We start from the raw sequence: 25,287 nt of genomic DNA, 5'->3' as shown, positions 1-25,287 counted from the left end.
AAATTGGTTGTTCATGGTGGTTGTGGTATTGATGATAATGGCAATCTTGTAATTACTTGAAGATGATGAAGGTGAGAGAGTAAAAATGTCATTTTTGAAAAAAAAAAAAAATTGATGGCATTTTCGTAAATTATATGAACTTGTGGGGTGAATAGGGCAAAACCAATTTTCAAAAAAAAGGGAGGTTAGTTTTGTGTTTGACTTTAAGTTGTAGGTCAATTTTGCAAAAACCCCTTTAAACAATAACTTAATGTATTTTAAGTTATCGTTTAGAAATGAAAATAAATAAATTATATCCTATTTTGTCTACTTTTATAGTTATGATCATGTTAAAATATAATTATTATACTAAAATAAATATGACAAAATTATATTCAATTGATAAATTTATAAATTTTATTTTCATAAATATAAACTATTTATTTAAAATATAATATGATGATAGAACAGCTTAAAATTAACAAACTATATAATACATGTCTAAAAATTAACATATCTTACATTTTTATATATACAATAATAAATTATCTAAAATGAATAAGCATAAAAATATTGATAAAAAGAAATCTAGTTTTGAAATACGGATCAGAATTAAGCATAAACTAAATACAAAATATTTTTTAAATATATTTTCTCATGAATATATTAATTTACTTAATAACTAAATGAAAATACAATAAGATAAATATATAATAAGAAGTGGCAAATACATAAGGTTTAAACAACTAATTAATTATAACATGTAAATTGTAAAATTATTGTATTTGAAATAGTTATATAAATATTTAAGTATATGATTAACATTAAAAATATATACCACTTATGTTCTAAAACAATAATTTATGTATAGAAAAATGAAAACAAACACCCGTGCGGTTGCACGGGTCAAAATCTAGTCAATACTATTAAAAGGGAAGGAGTCTTAAAAAAATCTACCTATAAAAGTTGTTTGGACCTTTTCATTTAACTCATTATTTTTTGTCTTACCTTAAATTTAGACTAACAATATGTTACCATATATTTCTCTAACAATAATTTATTCAATTCTTTTATTTATTCAAATCTCACTAATAAATTCTAATCATTACTATTTCTATATTTACCATTTTGATTTTAATCGTAAAAGTATTGAAACTAATGTTTTATATTATCACTTTTATCATATAATATATGATTTAAAGCAAGAGAAGTTACACGACATATATGTGTACATTTTAACTTCATCTTTCCTTTATAATAAAGTAATCATATAATATATAAACTTTTCCACTAAAATCTCATATTATATACTAAAATTTCAACCGTCTATAGTTTGATAGATATTTTCATATTTAAAAATGAGTTTTCTGAATATTCATGTTACATTCACAAAAATGTAGAAATTCATTGGTTCTTTTAAAGCTAACCCGACTTCACGATATCAGTATTGATTATAAACGATTTTGAAAATTATTGGTTTAGATATTATACTTTTATGTACTTTTCACTTAAAAAAAGAATCAACACTATTAAAAGAGAAAGAGTCTTAAAAAATCTAATATAAAAAAGTTGTTGAAGTCATGTATAACTATTTTTTTTTGGTAATACCATTAATCATTCTAACCATACAATATTTTAAATATTTTTAACATATCCTAATATTATTTCTTATGATAACGTTAAAACTCTATATCAAAAGGTTGTTAGAGCTGATATGAACGTAATGGGTCCAAATATGTTTGGGTATTTAGGATCTTAAATTTTTTGAAATATCTAAAAAATCTGAAAAATATTCGAAACTCCAAACCAAAACGCAAAAAATTCAAATACCTAAAAATTTAAAATCTGATATGATGAACTGAAAAATGCCCAATTTTGTTTTTTGAAAATTTACCTGAAATCAAAAACTTTAATCGTAAACCAAAAAATTTAAAAAAATATCCATAATACCGGAAACATATTCGAAATATCCAAATATACCTAATAAACACAACATGTTTATTATGAGGTATAGGGTAGGACCCAGACTCAAACAAAGACATGCGGGTCGGAAAAAAAACCAATAGGTTATCTTCTCTGGACCTGAACTAAACATATATTTTCGAATCGGTTCGGTTTATTTTTTTGATCCGGATTTAATTCTCATGTCTAAAAGAAACTTACGTAAAAGTGTACACATATAAAATCTCAAATAAACTAATTCGTGGATTATATAACTGTTAAAAATTATATTTTTCGATATCATAAGACTTTGTATTATAATATAATCCAAAAAAATCTGCGCTTTCCAAGCGCGGGTCAAAATCTAGTACCAGCTTATAATGCACCAATTCAAAATGAAGTCCAAGAAGGACATAATCAAGTTGCTACAGAGTCTAGACAACGTTTGAAATGTGGTAGACCGATAGGTTCAAAAGATAAGAATCCTCGGAAACAAAAGCAAGGTGCAGAGAATGATAAACAAATCCGAGGTCGAGGAAACCATCCTAGAAATGAAAACAAAGCCGGCTCTAAGGTACCAAACACTGAGGCTTGGGACGCCAAGCTTCAGGGTACTAATGGTCTTGATAATAATGAGTTTGTAATTGATTATATCATGTCTGGAACATAATGGAACACATAAGAATGTCGACACATAGATGATATATTTATACACAAGATAGCACTTGAACTAATGGATATAAACGAGGATAACGAACCAAAGTCAATATGAGAGTGCGCACTCGTAAGATCAGATTGGATTAAATGGAAACGTGGAGTTAGACTATTTAAAGAAGAGAGGCGTATTTGGTCATATAATATAGACGTCATATGATATAAACAAGTGGATATAAATGGGTCTTTGTGAGTAAGAGAAATGAATATGAGATATCGTGAGATATATAGCACGGCTTATTGCACAAGGATTCTCACAATAGACCAGGAATAAGTTATGAGAAAATATACTGCCTTGTGGTGGATACAGATACTTTTAGATTCCTAATAAGTCTGGCTATATATATATAAGAAAGGAAATTAGATGGTCCACTGAATAAAACGATAGAAGTACCAGAGGTTATTGAGCTCAAAGATAAAACAAGTTCTCGAGAACAACATTGCATAAAAAAATTCGAAAATATCAGTGTATGTTGATAATCTGAACCTCTGGATACATGTCCCAAACAGCTGAATATCTTAAGAAAGATTTGAGATGAAAAACCTAGGCAAAACAAAATTCTGTTTGGGTTTACAATTTGAGTACATTAATAATAAAATCCTTGTGCATCAAATGGCATATATAGAAAAGGTACTCAAGAGATTTGATAAAAAAACAAATTCGTGTGCATGGTCCAATGAGAGAGGATGAAGAAGTTCTTGGTCCTGAAATGCTATATCTCAGTGCCATAGGAGTTTTGATGTATCTGGCAAGCTACACTAGGCCAAATACATGTTTTGCCGTGTATTTACTATCTAAACTTAGCTCATATCTGACCTAAAGGCACTGGGACGAGATTAGACATATATTTTGATTTATTTTATACTAACCAGCCCAAAGAAGGGTTAATTGGTTTTGTTGATACATGTTATCTATCAGATCTCATACAGGTTATGAAACAAACCATTGCAGCAACATTAGCCAAGAAATTCGTGAGTATATTTGGCCGCAGGGTTGGAGGTCCACAACTCAATATGTTCGATCAGATTGTGGCCGATGGTAAAGAAATACCAACTATCATGGGGCAAGCCGTAGGCGCGTGTAGTCAAGGTCCATTCGATCAGAGTATAGGATGATCGACGGCTAAGTAACATATTCTACCCAAGTTTTCTTCACCAACGAGTTCTAGAAGACGAGAGGGGTCCAAGTACTTCATGTTCATTCAAGTGACAGTTCAGAAGATCTATTCATCAAGTTACTTCCAACATCAACTTTTCAGTGAGGTTCAGATCAGGGGGAGTAATACGTGTTGTACTCTTTTTCCTTATCCATGGTTTTGTCCCACTGGGTTTTCCTGAAAAGGTTTTAATGAGGCAACATCCAAAACGTATTACAAGCTCTTATGGCTATAACATTTAAGGGGGAGTGTTATGAACCGATTTGTGAATGTCATAACCAAATAGGCATATTTCCTTTGTACTTAGACAGTTTCCTTTTCCTTGTATGCTTAAGATTTTCTTTTCCTAATCGCTTTAGAATTTGTATATTTTCCATTTATCTATGACGATCTATTGTAATTCTCTATATATATAAAGAGTTTCATAATTATGAGAAATAGACAATTTCTTTCTCCCTTTAATTTACAACATACTCATCATTCATAGAGGGCTCTCAAGGAAGAGTTCTCTCTTCTCGCTAGAGGGTCTATTGTCTTTTCTCGACCCTAATGACATTGAACGTGATGACTCTTGCATCGGGTCTTGAATTTGGTGAAACCTGCCTACAACAAATATATACTTTGTGAAAGTACTTTTCATTTTTAAATTATTATTTCCTTAATCATAACTATCGTTTTCACATAAACGATTTATACATTACAGATTGTAGACACTAAAGAACTTTGTAGAGCTGTTATTTGAATAGATCTCACAATCGATTTGATATGTATGGATTTACTTAATATCTGAAACTGGCTTGGTAAACTATAAAAAAACCTTTGATAGAATTGGAGTTTACATATTCTTACCAACTTATGGTTATTTTCTCTTTTTCTATCTATTCCTTACACATTTAAATCCTTTCTCTTTAGTCTCACATCTTATCATTCTCATTGTCACTTTATCAGTTATTTTCAACATGTTTCTATCTTTTTTTTTATTAACATTTCATACGTATAAAAAGGTCTAGACTAATCTTCAAAGAGAAGTACTTCCCACATATATATTCTCTTCCCAAATATGCAAATGGACTGAAAACAATGAATCATATCATTGTGGGTGTCCAAGAACAATATGACGTAGTTTCTATCTTCAAATTCTCTTTCTCTCTATTTCACAGTTAAACCCACAAGTTGATAGTTTCAACTAATTTTTTCATTAATTAAAGGATGGATGATTACAACATGATAAAGTATAGAAAAGCATAAAGAAAAGCTTCTAATCCTGACGATAGCAAACAAGACTTCTACGTATTTTTCTAACCCTAACACCATATCTTCATCATATTTTTTTAACCCTAACACTCCTGTTCATTTTCTAGGAATCTTATTTTATGTTGAATGCAAAATCTCTTGAAAAGAGTAAAAAAAAAAAGTTTTGAGTAAATGCTAGAAAACAAAGAGTTCTATATATATATATATATATATATATCGAAACGTTTTTGTGAATGCTAATAACAAAAGTTACAATGGATTTATCTTACACTTCAAAATTTGCGAAGCTTTAATTTCAGTCATACTTATCTCCATCACACAAAGACAACAAAATTTGTTTCTTCCAACCAAGCTATCTACCCAAGCTAAAGGTCATTCCCCTATCATCATCATCTCATATGTAGCTTCCCTGAAGACAGTTTCATAGACCTTTCACAACCTAAGATTACTATTGTCCCCATCTATAATAACACACCTTGATTATTGAATATGTTTGCAGATTGCCACACCTTGTAACACTTGCATGCAATATTCAAATGTTTCTTCTTGTTAAATATTCCCGAATTGGTTGGACATGCGAGCTCCTTCCCACAGTAGTTGAAACTAGCTTTGTCATAGTCTTATTTCTTTCTAGTACATTGATCACATACCAATGATTAATCTTCTTTGCTGACTTTCTACAACTGCCTCCTTCTACTTCTTTACGTTTTTCCTTTATTACGAGAGTTTAGTGTCTGAACTTCATTTGTTAAATCATCATCAACACCACACATAGGTTCATCTATCCCCTTGGGATTCTCACAAAATGCCATCTACAATAAAAAGCTAAATTAGAAAGTTTCTCAAGAAATAACAAAATCAAACAAGGAACATAAGAATACAACATAATCAAACATCAACCACAACACGGTTTTGAGTCTTGACTATTAATATCAAAACTTGACCAAACAAGAATCAAAACTTCAAAATCAAGAAGTCAAGAAAAAATCAGATAATTATCAAACCCAAGAAATAAGAATCAAAAGCAAGAAACAACAAACACTTCAAAGTTAAAATCAAACACATTCGAATATTCGTAAAGTATCGAATCAAAGCAAATTACATAGTGTGATATCCGTAAAAACGAAACAAATCACATATACTAATTTCTAAAAGCCGAATATCTGATCCAATCCGTAAACTTATAGATATATAATGTAATTCTATATACAAAAAGTTATATCTATACATATTTTATATGGAAATTTGTACTCACTAACCAAAACAAAAAATCATAGTTCACTAACTAACCAAACTTACACTCTCTCCTCTTTTCTCTTCCTATCTCTATCTTCCTTCTCTCTACAAAACTACTTTGCCTTTTTTTAATTATTTCACAAATAATCCCTAATTTATTTTATAATTTTGGTATTTTTTTAATTTTAAGTTGTTTTCAACTTTTTGTTTTTGATTTATTGCATATCCAGTTTAATATTTACATTGAGCCAAATGTTAACATATAAGTTTTCTTATTAGGCTTGTTAATATTTTTTTTCTTTAAAATTTCCATTAAAATTTTAGTTTGTTAGTATGATATTTTTTATTATTATGATATTATGAAGGTTTGTATATTTAATTTTTATTTATATATAATTTTTAATTTTTAATTTATTTATAATAATTGATGGATCAAATCAAATAATTTGTGAATACTTAAAAGAATTCCGAATATTCGGATATTCAACATTCTCCAGATCGAAGCAAATCGTGAATCTAAATATTTGTTTGGAACAGAACGGATTACAGATACTACGAAATTTTCGCATATTTGTTAGGTGAATTTGCCAAATATGACTAAAAACTTGATTTGAAATGCAAACATATACCCAAACTTGAATCAAATGCAAAACTAACCTAAAAGCCTAGTGAAAATACACCAAACCCCTTGTGACAAAAAAAAACAGAACTTATTTTTACGAATATAGTCCCGGTAAATCGTCTGAGTCTTTTGGGATATTGGAAATCATCTGGACGGATTCCAGGTAAGTCAGGTAAGTCGTCTGGTGTTGTTAATCTTAAAATAATTTATAAGTTGTTTAAAAAATATTTTGCCAAGTGAAAAATTAAAATCATGTAATTGTAAATAGTTTAAAGTGATGTAATTAAGATATAATAAAATTGAATAGTTTTCAACATAGATAAGTGAAAGTAGTTAATCATGATATTTTTTTGTTTAGGGTTTGACAACATATGTTGTAGTATGTATGTATTCTTAGGGTTAGATTTTGGAAAGCTTAAATGTTTTTTTGAAAAATTAATTTTTTACCTATATGTGTTTATTTATATGTATAGTAAACACTTTTTAAGTTTAATTTGATTTTACGAAATGTTTAGTTTAGAAGTTATGTTTAGGGTCTAGACGACTAACATGTAAGTCGTCTAGGAAGTCTTCTATTTTAGTTTCCCGCTACAAATATTGAAGTCTTCTGGATGACTTACTTGAAAGTGTTCGAAACTCTTCTGAATCAAAAATATTTAACCTAATTGGATTTTTTGTCTCCTTATATAAAGAAAAATTTACACATTATCTCCCTCCTCTCAAATGGTTGTAATGTTCCTCATTCTAAAACTCTTCAACCTCTCTCTAATCTCCTTTAACTTATAAACATCAAACTTTATATCAGTTTATTGTTTTGTCTCATGTCTTTCTCACCAATTTATCTTGTTTTTGCTGGTTTTTCATCACATGGTTTTCATCTTCCACTCATTTAAAGGTAGATCTATTAATTTTAGATATGTATTTTTGTGTGTACTATAAAGGTAGGTCTATCTAATCTTCCACTCATTTTCTCTAATTTAAGCCATTTGAACGTTTTTGGATATGCATGTTTTTTAGATATGGATTTGGATATGCATGTTTTTCAGATCTGGAAGACGTCTGGGCTAGAAGACTTCTAGACGACTTGCAGGAAGTCTTCCAAACGACTTCCAAGAAGTCTTCCAGACGATTTTCAGGAAGTCTTCTGACGGAATCTTCTCCCATGTCTCTATTTCATAACAGATCTGAGCGTTTTGTTTTTATGTCTGATTTTTTTTCATTTGGTAACTTTATGTTGCATAAATTTCATACCTTTTTACCAGACTAAAACTCTCCAAAACCACTATAATCTCTTTGACTTGAAAACACTAAACTTTATATGAATTTTTCATTTTTTTCTCATGTTTTTCACACTAATCTATCTTTTTGTTGCATGTTTTTAACAGATGGTTCTCATCTTCCACTTCAATATGTACTTTGTGTGTTCTATAAAAGTATATATGTCTAATTTTCCACTCATTTTCTCTTTTTGTAAGCCATTTGAACAATTTTTTGATATGATATGCATGTTTTTCAGATCTGGGTTTGATATATATGTTTTTCATATCTGGATCAGATTTTGGAAGACTTATGGTAAGTCTTCTCGGAAGTCTTCTAAAATATAATGCGCCAGACGACTTCCAGGAAGTCTTCCAGGCTAATTCAAAGAAGTCTTCCAGACGACTTCAAAGAAGTCTTCCAGACGACTTCAAAGAAGTCTTCCAGACGACTTCCAGGAAGTCTTCTGATGAAGTCTTCTTCCATATCCAGTGGAGTATAAGCTTGTCTTTGTAGAGGAATGATATATAATAGTTTTGTTTGTGGTCTGTTTTGTGATTTGCATGTGTACTCCTTTAGTTGTGACTTTTTTTGTAAATTTGAAGAAAATTAATGATAAATTGGTAAATATGTTCATTATCCACAATATTATCTTGCCAAAATTACTTGAACTAATTGAATTTATTGATACAACCTCAATAGCAAAACACAATAACACAAAAAAAATAATCAAATTTATTACAACTAAGGGAGAAGAATTCTCAAGATAACTTAGTCAAATTCACAAAAGATAAAACATTACATAAGTTCAAAGATAGAACACTTTCATTAGATACATAAGTAAAAAGTATATCTTATGGTCTAAGAAGACACATTAAACCATGTTACTTGATATTCTTGAAGTTACTTAACACTTTTGAAAATTGAATAAACATATCTTAAAGTTACTTAACAAATTTACAAAAACTAACGTAGAATACTTCTACAGAAGTCTACTCAGTTGGCTAGAAACTTTACTAAGCATGAATGTTGGTAATCTCATAAATATCACCCATTAAGTTATCAATTTCATTTAATAGCCCCAATATTGACTAATATACATGAATAACAAAAAAAAAATTAAAAAGTCATTATAGTTTTAGAGAAAATGAAAATTTATTAAACATTGACGCATGCGACTTCCACGGAGGTCGTCTGGTAGACATCTAGGAAATCGTCCATTTAGGTTAGTTTTGTAATTGATTTTTAACCTAGACAACTTACATGGAAGTCGTCCATCTTTGTTTGTTAAAAAAAAATTCGAGACGTCTAGGGAAAATGGGTTAATTTTGCATTTGACCAGATTGTGTCAGAAATTTAACTTTTACTGGACGTCTAACATGAGACGACTTACATGGTATAACAAAATATTGATTTTTTAATTTTCTACTAGACGACTTAATCAAATTTCTGACACAATCCGGTCAAATGCAAAACTAACCTGTTTACCTTAGACGACTTAAATGGAAGTCGTCTCAGATTTTTTTTTAACAAACAAAGATGGACGACTTCCATATAAGTTGTTTTGAAAAATACATTTAAAAGTCAATTGCAAAACTAACCTCTGTATTGACCAGAAGCTTCCATGTAAGTCGTCTCGTCTGGACGAAGATATCTGAAAAAAAAAAACTAATTTCATAATTTCAACCAGTGAGATAACTTGTTTAGCACACAAAAGTCTTTTCCAAGCACCCAGAATCTCAAACAAAAGTGACCCACCAAGAATCATTAGCTTCAATAGCTCTATGAACCATAAAATTTTTAGAATTAAAATCTTGGGTTTTTTGGATGAATATGGAGAGAAAGTGAAAGAAATGTTGTTCTTAGTTCATAAGAATTGAGAAAGAAGGAGTGTAAATCGATTTGAGGTGCATTAAGAGCTTCAAATTGGTTGTTCATGGTGGTTGGTGTATTGATGGCAATGACAATCTTGTAAATACTTGAAGATGATGAGGTTGAGAGAGTAAAAATACCATTTTTTAAAAGAAAAAAAAACTAATGGCATTTTCGTGAATAATATGAACTTATGGGGTGAATAAGACAAAAGAAAAATTCAAAAAAAACATGGGTTAATTTTAGGTTTGACTTTGAGTTTTGAGTCAATTTTACAAATAGCTCTATTTGTTTATGTGGCCAATTCCAGATCAGGAGGCTATGTTTAATAGTGGAATGAATTAACTATGACTTTTACCAAGGCGTAAAAGTGAGATAAATAGAATGTGGTAGTGCAAATATAAATTATTACTTTTTTTTTTTGCTAACATATTAATGATGAAAAGATTTTACAAAGTGCATAATCTTAAACATATTACACTCCGGCAAAAAAAAGATAAAAACAGAGAGTAATAACTTCAACGACACTAAGGCTATAAACTATTGTAACCATAGGGGCATAAGAGCATCTGCATCAGTGAATCCCATGGAAGGGGTTCACAAAATATTTTTTTTATTTTTTTTTTTTCTGTTTGATTTTTGTTTAAAAAAAAAAATTAATTAATCGGATCAATCTCGGGCCGCCACGTGCCGTGGGGCCCGCGCTACAGTGATGACCCGGGTTCAGTGCAGTGAATTCATAAGAGACAGGTTCACTTCTTTTGTTTATTTTAATTTTTTTTTTTTTTGAAAATTGTGTGAACTCCCCGGTGCAAATGCTCTAAGACGCTGAAAAGCCTTGTAGTTTTTCCTCGCCGTTATGATGTTCCTGACCTCCCTATCGATTCCCTGAAAAACAGTAGACGTTGTTGCCGAGATCTGATTGTGAATCAGGTTGTTTCGATTCTTCCAAATGTGAAAGACCAAGGCATGAGTGACCAGTTTACGCAAGAGCATGACCCTCTTTCTCCTCGGGGACCATAGCCAGGAGAGCAGTTCTGACCACTCAATATATAAGACAGCGCGATTGCTGAATCTTTGCGTTATCATTCTCCATATTTTCTGTGTGAACTCACATGACAGAAATAGGTGATCTCGGGTTTCATCTCCTCGTGAGCATACGCAACATGTTGGAGAGCAACATGGATGCGCCATGCCGTTAACCTGCTTCTTGTTGGTAATCTGTCCAGATTTTACTTATAACTCTTTTGTTTTCATAGAAATATGGCATGCGATTTAGAGAAGTTAATACTTCTCGAAAACTTTGATATTTTTACTAACTAGGAGCGGAGCCCCGCTGGGTCTTGGACGTTGTTGTTTCTCTATCTCATTAATTGGTGACTATCTATTATTTTGATTGTTTGAATTGGTTACATGTTATTTGTATATGTTGCTGATGGGTCTTCACGTGGATTGATTTCGTATTAATGTCTATTTAAATTTTCTTTTCTTTCCTTAATTGATTTGACGTGTCTTCAGTTTCAACTGGTTACGTTGTTCTTTACCTGAAACTGGTGCATCCATCAGAAAGCTACTTGATGGCAAACTATTTCATTTTTTTGGTAACTGAGTTTTCCTATACGGACGATACATCAGTTGACAGAACGATATGAGTACCAAAGAAAAATGAGAACTAGATTTTTCAGACAAAGTTTCATTTATAACATGAGAACTAGATTTTGATCCGCGCTTTAAAAGCGCGGATTTATTTTTCGCTTAAAAATCTTTTAAATTTGAAAAATATTTGGTGTTTTTAATATTTTTACTTTTTTTTTTGTATTCAAAAACTTAAAATTATCATCTTTCATTATTATTATTTTGTAAATGAGTATTTATGTTTACAAAATTGAACTTTATATTTGAAAGAATTTAAAGTGGTATTTCTCTAATCAATTAATTTTATTATGTATTGAATTGTTTTTTCTAAGGTTTTTTTTACTGACTTAACTTGTTAATAAAATATTATATACTCTTTTAACAAAAGATTTACGTCTTTCATTATAAATATTCTAATATTTTATGAAAGTTTAAATTATATAGAGAAAACGAAAGGTTACATAATCATGTGTTTAATTTTTGTTCATATAAACAAAGTATTTGATGTTAAAAAAAACAAAATATTTGAAATGGCCCAAACAAAAATAATGTGGAAATATAACAAATATTATTGTCAGCCCCAGTGCCGGTCTTGAGTTTTGAAAGACCAGAAGCGAAAGAAAAAAATCGGCTGTTTTTCGTATATAAAAAAACCTTAAACATATATTAAAAAAAATCCAATGTCAAACAAAAACATAAATATTCAAAGTATTTAAAAGATGAAAATACATTATTCTTCAAAAATAATTCTTCTTGCAGTGTTATTAGCGAACTCATTCATCAAACTTGTGTAGTCCAATTTTTTAGTCATCTTCCTTTCAATCGATATGATCGCCAAACCATTTAATCTCTCTTGTGACATACATGACCGTAGATAGGATTTTATGAGTTTTAACTTCGAAAAACTTCTTTCTGCTGATGCAACTGATACAGGAATTGTCATCATTATACGATATGCAGTCCATGTATTTGGATAACAAATATCCACCTTCTTAAGAAAATCTAATATCTCAGCAGCATTCTGAATATTTGCTGGTAAACTCCCTCTTAAGAGCTTCAACTCCATAAATAATTCATTACCATCAATATCAGAACGATCACCATGCTTGAGAAAAACTTCAAGGTTGACACAAGAAACCATCAGTTCATCATCATTTGTCAACTGCAGCTTCTTCAGATCAAACAAAAATCCGAAAGTTTTTTCATAACTTTGGAGCTGATCAAACCTTTTCTCGAAAGAAACCAAACTCTGATCCACAATTTTGATGAAGTAATTGATCCTGAAGTTTTCTTCTGCTGTAAATATCACATCTCCATCATCTTTTCTAGGCTCTTCATCATGATATTGCTTCTTTTTAATGACCCGCTTTACTTTCACAGAGAACACAGGATCAATTTCCATAGCAATAGCAATCTTTTCAGCTTCTAATTTTGCTGCTTGGAAACCTGTTTCTCTATAGTCTTTAAAAAAAGAAATAAGACCTTTCACTTGAGCAATAGCAATATCAATATCCATATCTTTTGACTGTAGGATCTTGCTTACTTTGTTAACAACAAACAAAAGCTCATACCAAATAATCATTCCAATCAAAAACTCAAAGTTTCCAATCCCATAAGTTTCACTCATTGCAAGAGACTCGGCTTCACTTTTTGTTCCTGGATTTGCACTGTTTTCAGCCAAGTAAATCAAAGCCTCTCGTATTTGTGGAGCCTGAAATCGTATTGCTTTAACACTTTGGATGCGGCTTTCCCAACGAGTTTGTGATAATGGTTTTACCGTAACACCATTCACAATCTCTCTGAAAACATCACAGTTGTTTGTAGAAGAAGCAAACAAACAATAGATGCGCTGACTAATTCCAAAAAATGATATTGCTATCGATGAGGAGGAAGCGATATCAGAAAGTACAAGATTCAGACTATGACAACCACATGGTGTGTAGGCAGCCATGGGATTAATTTCAAGCAACCTGTTTTGTACTCCTTTAACTTTTCCTTTCATGTTTGATCCATTATCATAACCTTGCCCTCTAATGTCATCTATGCTCAGCCCAAGATTATGCAACGCAGCTTGAAGGGCGTCAAAAAGCCCTTCTCCTGTCTTGTCTTTCACTTCCAAAAATGTTAAAAAAAATTCTTTAATCTTTGGAGAAGTCTCAGAAATATCCACACATCGAATAACCATGGACATTTGTTCCCGATGACTGATATCAGGAGTGGTGTCAAGAATAACTGAAAAATACTTCGCATACCGAATCTTCTTTAAGATCATTTGTTTGATCTCATTCCCAAGCATATCAATCAACTCATTCTGAATCCTATGACTGAGATAATGATAATGAGTTTCATGCTTCTCGATCCGTCTAACATGCTCTTTCATCACTGGGTCAAAATCTGCAAATACTTCAACCATGCCCAAGAAATTCCCATTACCATCTACATAGATCTTATCACTACTTCCACGAAATGCAACATTTTGTTTAGCAAGACCTTTTACCAATGCAATTATCCTCAGAAACACATCTCTCCAGTGTTTTTTCTCTTTGTTGAGCTCTTCTTGAATATGCTTATCAATTGTCTGATTCTTCTGTAATCTCTCTTCCAACTCCAACCATTGAATCATGCATGTGATATGCTTATGACCTTTTTCATGTTCCTTAAGCAGTTTCGAGACATTTCTCCAATCATCAGACCCAGTAGTTGCCAACAAATTCGTAAGTTTGTCTTGCTTCTCTCCATTCAATATATTTCTGGTATAAGACGAATGGGAAAAACACCTGCCTAGATGATCTCTTGGAAAGTGATAATCAATTGAAGGTCTTGCCATTGGACCTTTTTCAACCAGAAAATCTCTCATTCTTTTATCAACTTTTCCCCAACTTCCAGGATCATTTATATCTCCATCTATCTGATACTCCTTAACACCAAACTCTTTATCCTCTTCATTCTCATTCTCATCAAACTCATGTTCGTTGCTATGTTCACCACTCTTTTCAGCTTGATCATGATCAAACCCAGTAGCTTCTTTGCTACTTTTATTATTCTCTTCCTCTACCGATTCATCAGGTGGAGAAGGTTTAGATTTTTTAACATACTTTAGCATGAAACCAGCCATTGAATTTGTTAGTGCTTCTTGCCTCTTCTTTTCTCTTACTTTTGCTGCACCTCCTTTTTCATTCTTTATTCGATTCGAAGACATTGAACTAAAAAAAAATTGTAAATAAATATCTCTTTATACACAGCGAACAGAAGGTATCACTTGGTAAATATTTAACAAACCTGAATTGTTTTGTTGTTGCTAGTCGAAGCTTTCAAATAAAAACTTGGAAAAACCAATGAATAAGAGGAAGATGAGTTTGTGTTTTTCTTGAATAAGAGGAAGAAGATATGTTGTTAAAAAAATAAGAAGAAGAAGAAGATGATACGATGATGATTGATGAAACGTAATTAGGTTTAGTTTTTGCTTCTTTTTTTTCTCTTTTAGTTACTTTAATAATAGATAATTACTCTTTATTAATTAATTACCAAATAAAAATATATCAATACTATTAAAAGAGAAGGAGTCTAAAAAAATCTACATATAAAAGTTGTTTGGACTTTTTCATTTAATTCATTATTTTTTGGTCTTACCTTAAATTTATACTAACAATATGTTACCATATATTTCTCTAACAATAATTTATTCAATTCTTTTATTTATTTAAATCTCACTCCTAAATCCTAATCATTACTATTACTATATTTATCATTTTGATTTTTAAATCGTAAAAGCATTGAAACTAATTTTTATATTATCACTTTTATCATATAATATATGATTTAAAGCAAGATAAATTACAAGACATATATGTATACATTCTAACTTCCTCTTTCGTTTATAATAAAATAATCATATCATATATAAACTTTCCCACTAAAATCTCATATCATATACTAAATTTTCAACCGTTTATAGTTTGATAATATTTTCATATTTAAAAATGATTTTTCTGAATATTCATGTTACCTTCACAAAAATGAAGAAATTCATTGGTTCTATTAAATCTAACTTGACTTCACGATATCAGTATTGATTATTCAAGATTTTGAAAATTATTTATTTAGATATTATACTTTTATATACTTTTCACTTAAAACGAATCAATACTATTAAAAAGGAAAGAGTTTTAAAAAATCTAATATAAAAAAGTTGTTGGAGTTATGTATAACTATTTATTATTTTTCTGATAATACATTAATCATTCTAAACATACAATATTTTAAATATTTTTAACAGATCTTAATATTATTTCTTATGATACCTTTACTCAGAAAAATATTTCATCAACCATATTTTTGTACAATAACATTAAAAATTTATATCAAAAGGTTGTTGGATCTAATATGGACGTAATGGTCCACATCTGTTCGGGTATTTAAGATTTTAAAAGAATTTGAAATATATGAAAAATCTGAAAAACATCAGAAACACGAAAAGTATTTGAAACTCCAAACAAATACCAAAAAAATTCAAATACCTAAAATTTTAAAATCTTATTCAAAATCTGACACGATGAACTGAAAAATACCCAAAATTTTATCCAAACACCCAATTTTTTTTTTTAATTTGAAAAATTTACCTGAAATCAAAACTCTAATTGTAAACCAAAAACTTAAAAACAATATCCATAATACCGGAAACATATTCGGAATATCCAAATACACCTAATAAACACATATTTATGATCGGGTCTACGGTAAGACCCGAACTCAAACAAAGACATGCGGGTCAAAAAAAACCTAATATGTTATCTTCTCTTGACCAGAACTAAACCTATAATTTTGGGTCGGTTCGGTTTGTTTTTTTGATCCGGATATAATTTTCATGTCGAAAAGAAACTTACGTAAAAATGTATATATAAAATCTCAAATAAACTAATTTGTAGATTATATAGCTGTTAAAAATTATGTTTTTCGATATAATAAAACTTTGTATTATAATATAATCTAACAACCCCGCGCTTTCCAAGCGCGGATCAAAATCTAGTGATTTCCTTATTTACAGACAAGCATAAAAGAAATATTCCTTAAACAAATAAATTTTCGGAAATAACCAGAAAAAACAATTTGCATAAGTGGGGTTTTGAACCCGGGTGTATAACAATCAGGGCCAACTCGCAATCACTGCACCACTGATACTTAACGAAATATATGGCCGCACAATTATTGATAACTCGTAGGGCCGGACGCCAATGCTTCTCTCGCTTCCCTTCAGGGCCGCTACTGGTCAGCCCCAATGCCCCAAAGAAATAGATTTGTATCGACGCAATATGTGTGTTCTATGACCAACCATTAAAAAAGTCCCGATGTTTCTTTTTCAAGCGACAATTTCCATTTTCCATGCTCAGAAATCAAAAACTAAACCACTGCATTTGTGTGTTTCAAAAAAAAAAAAGTGTTTCAAAAAAAAAAACCACTGCATTTGTTAGGAAAGTGGGCTTATTTTTCAGCCAAATATTAACTTGTTATTGGAGCCAAGCTAATTAAGAGCCGCGAGAATAGGGGATAAATCGTGTGTTTAATAATTTACGGAAATAACCTTGATGAGAGAGTCAAAATCTTCGAAAAACCAATGGCATATATAGTAAATAAAAGGGTACTGCGGGGGTTAAAAATAGGTAGGATCCGACCCATCAAACTATTATTATTTTTGTATACGAAACGATGAGATTGATGTGAACACATGTTAGTAGTACTATCTTGTTTCACATAGGTTTTAGAACCCTAAAATATGATAATTATAATTTTAAATAATATAATACTAGAGTTTGAACCGTGCGTATGCGCATAACATGTTAAAGTTTTAGTTTATATAATAAACACTCTATTTAAAATTTGGTTTTATATATATTGTATAATTGTATTATACCATTTTCATCATTAATATATATATATATATATATATATTTTTTTTTTTTTAAATTGCTACCTTATCAATTAGTTGTTCATGAAGTTGATATATTTTTTCATTACTTTGTTCAAAAATTTTTAATTTAAAATAGTAAAAAATAATAATATAAAATTAAAAATAAAAGACAGTTTTTATATTTTATGAAAATCATATAGTAATTTATATTTTTTATTAATTATGTTCTAAATTATTTGCTTTAGGAATAATTTTTTGTGTTCTTATAATTCACAGAATTTTCAGAATTCTAATTGTACTAAAGCTAGTTAATATATTTTTTTTATCAAACTTCTATACATATATTAAACATGAGATTATTTTTTAATTTACAGAATTTTATTTAATAAATATTATATATATTGTACATAATTTATGTATGTTTTTAAAATTATACGTAGAATTTTGGTTCAGATTGTTTATTTATTTTAAATATTTTTCTTAGAGATAAATTTTTAGATATTGAAAACAATTATAAATACTGTTCTACATATTTTTGTTTTTTAAATTACAAGGAAATATTATAAATGTCATTTTGATCTTGAATTTATGAAATAAAATGAAAGCCTTAATTTAATTTTAAATATATTCCTTTTGGATTTTAAAAGAGTAATTTGCAATACAAATTTAAAAATATATTTACAACTATGTTATTAACAAAAATATGCTATAAAAATACAATTTAATGTTTTCTGTTAAAATATGTACCTTGGTAAAATAAACGTTATTTAGACTAACTAACTCACCTTTATAGACCAAAGTTTCTGTTTATATGTAATATTTTTTATTTTAACTTTTACGTAAAAGTGAATAGTCTTGATGTGTATAATATTATTTTTTACTAAAGGCTTTGATGTGTATAATATTTTACTTTTGTTATAACTACGATAAACAAATATTTTAGTGAAACTAACGATCAATATAATTAATTCAATAGTTTCATATATTTTAGTGAAATTAATGATCATTTAACAGTTAAGATTAATAATTTTGAAATTGATTAACTGTTATATATCTACATTTTAGTGAAACTGGTTATTAGTTTTAGTTGATTGAAAATCATTTAAGGGTTGTTATTCAATCAGTGATTTAAAATCAGTTGTCAAGTTCTGTAATCAATTAAAAAATTTAAATTTAAAGATAATTTTTTGTTTGACATCAAACATATAATTTAAACATAATTTTTAGTTAAAGAATTCAAAGATCTCTATAGTATATTTTGAATTTTGATTTCAATCATTTGTTCATAAAAATCCACTACAGATGATTTGAAATCAATTTTAAATACAAATTACTTCCAAATCCTTTGAAATTGATAACATTAGATTTTTAAAACTATATTTAAATCATTCAGTGAATAACATCAGATTTTACATTAAATTTATAATTACCATATCCAGCAATACTAAATTTTAAAATAGAATTTTGAATGATCATTCAAAGAACGTTATATTTTACTTATATTAAAATAATATTAAAGATTGAACAACACCACCTTAATATTTTTAATTCTGTAAAATATATTAATCATGCGAGGATTATTTGTAGTGGCATATGGCGTTTGTTTTATGCTTTATTATAACTTAAAAAAATTATAATTATTTAGAGATCTCTTTTAAAATTGCGGAAATTCTGAAGAAATGTACTCTATATTCTATTGTAATTAAACATCAAATAAAGAAGTATATGTTATCTTATAATTTATGGTTATTCAAAATTGTATGATAATGTACCCGTAGTCTGCTTACCTATTTATTATCATCTTTCTAATTATTATGTATATCAAATTTTAATGTTCTCACAATTTTTTACCGTCCAAGATTAAACAGTTCTTTTCTATGAATATTTTATTCAATATAGAAATACATGGAAGTGTTTGAAAAAATATTCTTGACTATTAAAAAATATTATTGATGAAATCTATATTTCATAAAAGCTATACCATAACATAAATATAAACAAAAGTTAAACAATCTTATATTTTGGTTAATTTGATGTAAACTAAAATCATATTATTATAATATAAAGATTATTAGCTACCATCATGATAATATTAGTTAACTTCGTAGGCTATAAATAATTATCATAAAATCATTATTATTAACTAACAAAATATTTGCAAAAGAAAACTATGTAGTTAGTTTACTAATGTATCAATATTATCTTTATTTCCGTATAATTCATTTCTGTAGGTTCCACAAATTTTGGTCCGAAATCAAAAGACACAATTAACCTTAATGACATTTTATATATCTTTTAAATTACAATGACATATCTTATAATATCCTACATAGAATCAATGTTACTTTAAAATGTATTTCTCTTTTAACTTACAATGACATTATCTTGATATCTTCCAAATAATTTACAAAAGTTGGTCATTCTTCTGGTTTCGAAACCATTTTCACCAATTGAGAACAATCCGTTGCAAACGTAACCTGAAATTGACGTAATAGCGCTTCCATCTCTGCATGAAGAGGCGACATACTAGCCCTAATATTTCTCGCCCCCAACAATCCATCAAAACCTTCCAAAGTACTGAGCTAACCTTGTCCTGAAAAAAGTAACACTATCCTTCCACGAACCATCTGTAAAACACCATTTTCCTGGGATCGACGGCAATACCATATCTATTATTGGTGGTGGCGTCCTCTGATCATTCACTACTTGTGCCTCAACCCACAATATTGATTATGTTTCAGCCAATTTAAGCGTATCCATAGTGATAGAACCAAAATAAGGATCACTCTTCGGTAAGGTTGATATGAACTCAGATCCGAGAGGATTGAGAACTGATGGATCGAGGGGTGACACTAAGGGTTGCGGAATAGCCCAAAGATACTACCAGACTTCGATCGTTGCCGGATGTGACGCACCGGTCCAACAAAAGAAGGATCGAAACTTGGAGATAACCTCACCAAGAAACTAAGAACAAGTTCTACAAAGAACAAAGAGTTTTAACTCAACAAAAGGGGAAAACAATCTGTCTTATTTCGTGGCTCTAAGGCCTTATTTATAGGATTACAAATTGTAGAAATCCAAAGAAGAATGTGCTAAAAACAAGACATAGAAACTAGAAATGAAGACTTTGACTAAAGACCGAAATTAATGATTTTTGTTGAATTCTTTTTCCCATGCACGACCAAGACTTCCTTGCTGACTCCCTCTTGGTATTCTTGATGAGAATGTGCTTGAAATGGACTGAGAAAAGGGCTGGTCGAATTTGGAAAGAAACAATCCCATAATGAACTTTTTATGAACTTTTCTTTGGGCTGAAAAGGCCCATTTCGCCCAGCAGCTGAACCAGCTCCATCTTCAGTGTTACTTAGCTCATTCAGCTCCAAGCTAGTGTCATTTTGCTCACTCAGCTCATCCAGCTCCAGAGTAGTGTCACTCAGCTCACTCAGCTCATCTAGCTCGCCCAAGTAAGTGTCACCTCGTCCAGCTCGTCCAAAGTGGATTCTAGCTCGACCATATGTCTTCAAAAGTGAAGTTGGACGGGAAAGACAAGCCCCAGTATGGTCAGATCGGTCATCTGGCCATGGTTCCAGCCAAAGCTCCTTTCCGGACGTATGCGGGACTGTCCAGTACACTGCACGGTCAGTCTGTCCGGTACGGTGAAAAACATGAACCTCGGTTGAAATGTTCAGAACGTTCTGATCTCCAGGCTGGTTCGGCTCCATGTACTGATCCGTGGACCGCGGTCTATCATTCCCTCCTTCTTCAAAAGGATTTGTCCTCAAATCCAAAGTACCTATATCAAAGAGAGATGAATCAGGTACAAAGGAATTAAAATTCATGGAAAATTCAGAGAATGAAAAATATGGACAGAAACTTCCTTGGAGTTTTGAAGTCATTTTCATCAAGGAATTCCAAGTACTTTGGCGTCCATTGGTGCTTGCTCTCCTTAGAAGCTGATCATGCTTATCCTGTTTATTCAAAGCAACTAGAGAAACCACATCAAATCTGGTAAAGGAATAATCAAAGGGTTTCTCTATCCTTAAGACACCAAAAACAGGATCCAAGCACTTAGGATAATCATCAAGGACGTGGGAAAGCATTAAGCAAGTAAGCTGGTTGCCAAAAATTGATTTATCAATCTCAAAATCAGGCCAAGGTGAGAAACAGTTAGGAACAGAAAGAGACAATGCCAAATCTGAAAAATTCTTATTATGAATAAAATCAAATTGATTCTTTGGCCTAAGCAATTTGGGTTCATGCCTTTTCCTAAACCAAATCTCTTTCAAAGCACAGCTCAATGAACACAATTCATGAAAAGGTTTGAGCAAAACGTTTTTCAACCACGTAAGAATATGTTTTCTCTTTGAAATTCTCGGTTTCAAAACATTTTCATGAAGAGTAGAGACAATCAACTCATGATCCTTACAGTGCTTTTGGTTTATACAGGAGAATGACTGAGGAAACACCTTTGGTTCATGGAGGATCGGTTTTGGCTCAGGCCGATTCTTTCTGGGGCATGAATCTCCTTTAGAAATCTGGTACTCGCGGATAGATGGACTGAAGAACCTCCAGTTTGGAAAATTCATAACTTCTTCATCCGTGAAGATTTTCATGCGATTCCAAGCCTCAGTGAATACCTTTTGAGTTGGCTTTCTGGGAAAATTGGATTCATGACAAAAGGCCTTCGGAATGTTGAGAAATCCTCCTTGGACTGAATCTCTGTTGCTGGTATCAAGGTAGCCGGTTTCAACAAAGCTTCTCCAAAACTCAGACTGTTGGGCACGGACAATGCTTTCAATTCTTAGAGGCTGAACCTGTCTTTCCTGTATACTCAAAATAAACACTAAAAGACCAGGATCAAATGTGCAAGATAAATATTTGTTCAAATCACAAATCAAGATATCTTTTCCAAGAACAAATTGCACATTTTTCAGCCTGTCAAGGTGCTCATCAAAGTAGATATTACAGACAAGAATTTTATCAAGGTATGCAATAACAGTATTCATTTTCAAGATGTGCATATCCTTCCCAACATCTGAACACACAAGCTTAAGTTCAGTTTGAGAATCATTTATCAAAAGTTCAAGGCATTTTTCAAAGAATGTGTTGTAAACCAAAATATCATCAGAACTCAAGACAACACCATTATCACGAAATGATCTCAGAAAATACCAAGTCTTATCAGTTTCAAAACTTAAGAGATCAGGCTGCAAAACAGAACCACAAAATTCAAGATCACGAAAATCATTTACAGTTTCAAGTGATTTCTGTTCCAGCAACTTCTGAATCAAAATTTCGTCCAAGGCATAAGAGGATGCAAACAATTCATCAGTGATCAGTACATGTCTAGAAGAACTCAGATCAAAGCCATTTCCTTTGCAAACAAACAAATCAAGAGATTTTTCAGCACAAAAATCAGTTTGTTGCAAATCAAGATCAAATGGCCTTCCAAGAAGATGAAAACCTTTGTTATGTTCCAAGAACTGATCAAAGCTCAAAATAATTCCAGAAGTAATGCCATTGACATTTTGAAAACGTGATTGATCAAGACATTTATCAGGTTCAAAGATTTTTAAAGAATTAGTCATGTTATCAAAAACAGATTTTGAAACACAAAAATCTTTCATCTTGTCAAGACCAAAACGAATTACATCATCAGTACTGACTTTCACAACCATGTCAGGCAGAGAATTAAGAGAAGAAGGTTCCTCACAGTGCTCTTGAAGATCATGAAGCAAAGGGGCAGGAGATGAAGGAGCAGTAGTTGTGCCGGAATCAAAGCAAAGATGGCTCTCCATAAAGGTGGATATGATGCTTGTTGCTTCTTCATCAAAGACTGGATCAGGTTCGTCCTCCTCATCAAAGATAGGTTCTGGGACTTCATCCAAAGATATCCAAATGTCAAGACATGGGCACTGATGTGGAACATCCAGTGGCTCTTCCTCAAAAACCTGTTGAGACAAAACAAGGCTACTCGGATGCTCCGGTTGCAAAACAGTTAGTTCTACATTAGCCTGTTCATTATCATTTATAAACTCAGATTCAAGATAAGGAAGGTCACGACTTTCTTCACAAGACATCAAACTTTCAATTGGTTCTTCATCAGTTTCATCAAATATAGGTGAAGAATCTGAAAAATCTTGAAATTCTTCAAAACAGTTTTCAGATTCACCTTGGGTTTTCTTACTGATGGAAAAGGATGGCTCAGCTACTTGGGCACGTGTGGATGTGCTCTTCTTTTGGCTCTTGCTGACGTCCTTGAGGGCTTTGTCCACACCCTTCACAAAGTTATCACAAAATTGTTGGACATCAAACTGAAAATGTTGCCTTTTTGGATCAGCCACATCTTTGGAGGTATTGACATGCTCTTTGCTCCACCAAATTGGTTTTTCCTGCACATCAACAAACTCATCAAAAGTATTCAAAGCATATTTAAAGGAGGTTTGAGAGACAGAAAGTCGTGGGTGCTTCTCCTTGTTACTTTTCCTTTGGAGACCAAACATCATAAACCTGAATAATCTCAACACAAAAGTTAGTAGATAAAAACCTCACACTCTCAAGTGTTTGATCCTCACCCACACAAGTGTTTCTCTCAGATTTGGGTGATCACACACAAGTTTCTACTAAATGTTCTGAGAGAACAAATCAAAGAATCCCAATGGGCAAATCCAAGCTAACAAGGGAATTTTCTCAAGATAGATAGATAAGAGATTTTTGATTTTTTTGAAATCCGTTTTAACCACCTCAAAGGCTGGATTTCTCCTCAGCCAGCAGGCTTTCTCTTCCACCACCAATCCACAAAACAAACTTTGAACTTTTTTTTTTTTTTTTTTTTGAATCAAATCGTAAATCTCTTTTTTTTATATATATATATATATATATGGATGGTAATGAGGGGCCCGGATTTAAGAAAGGTAGAAGAAGAAGTGTTTGAAGATGATGGAGAGATGAGAAGATGGAATGATAATAGAGTTACCGGAAGAGTGGCTCTGATACCACTTGATAGAACCAAAATAAGGATCACTCTTCGGTAAGGTTGATATGAACTCAGATCCGAGAGGATTGATAACTGATGGATCGAGGGGTGACACTAAGGGTTGCGGAATAGCCCAAAGATACTACCAGACTTCGATCGTTGCCGGATGTGACGCACCGGTCCAACAAAAGAAGGATCGAAACTTGGAGATAACCTCACCAAGAAACTAAGAACAAGTTCTACAAAGAACAAAGAGTTTTAACTCAACAAAAGGGGAAAACAATCTGTCTTATTTCGTGGCTCTAAGGCCTTATTTATAGGATTACAAATTGTAGAAATCCAAAGAAGAATGTGCTAAAAACAAGACATAGAAACTAGAAATGAAGACTTTGACTAAAGACCGAAATTAATGATTTTTGTTGAATTCTTTTTCCCATGCACGACCAAGACTTCCTTGCTGACTCCCTCTTGGTATTCTTGATGAGAATGTGCTTGAAATGGACTGAGAAAAGGGCTGGTCGAATTTGGAAAGAAACAATCCCATAATGAACTTTTTATGAACTTTTCTTTGGGCTGAAAAGGCCCATTTCGCCCAGCAGCTGAACCAGCTCCATCTTCAGTGTTACTTAGCTCATTCAGCTCCAAGCTAGTGTCATTTTGCTCACTCAGCTCATCCAGCTCCAGAGTAGTGTCACTCAGCTCACTCAGCTCATCTAGCTCGCCCAAGTAAGTGTCACCT

The 25,287-nt window shown here is 31.2% G+C and overlaps 1 protein-coding gene across 1 annotated transcript; it reads right to left on the bottom strand.

The window, feature by feature from the left end:
• Positions 1-11,843: 11,843 nt before the first annotated feature.
• On the bottom strand, positions 11,844-15,396 carry LOC103868758 (zinc finger MYM-type protein 1-like). Its single transcript, XM_033292267.1, has one exon. It carries the CDS (start codon positions 14,864-14,866, stop codon positions 12,398-12,400), a length of 2,469 nt encoding a protein of 822 aa, XP_033148158.1. The 5' UTR covers positions 14,867-15,396; the 3' UTR covers positions 11,844-12,397.
• Positions 15,397-25,287: the final 9,891 nt, after the last annotated feature.

Source organism: Brassica rapa, chromosome A05, assembly GCF_000309985.2.
Source record: "Brassica rapa cultivar Chiifu-401-42 chromosome A05, CAAS_Brap_v3.01, whole genome shotgun sequence".
Lineage (NCBI taxonomy): Eukaryota > Viridiplantae > Streptophyta > Magnoliopsida > Brassicales > Brassicaceae > Brassica > Brassica rapa.
This window is presented reverse-complemented; position numbering and strand designations above follow the sequence as displayed.

Bases quoted from the DNA above. Each gene is read 5' to 3' on its own strand.
- LOC103868758 (XM_033292267.1), bottom strand. From the start codon at position 14,866: ATGTCTTCGAATCGAATAAAGAATGAAAAAGGAGGTGCAGCAAAAGTA.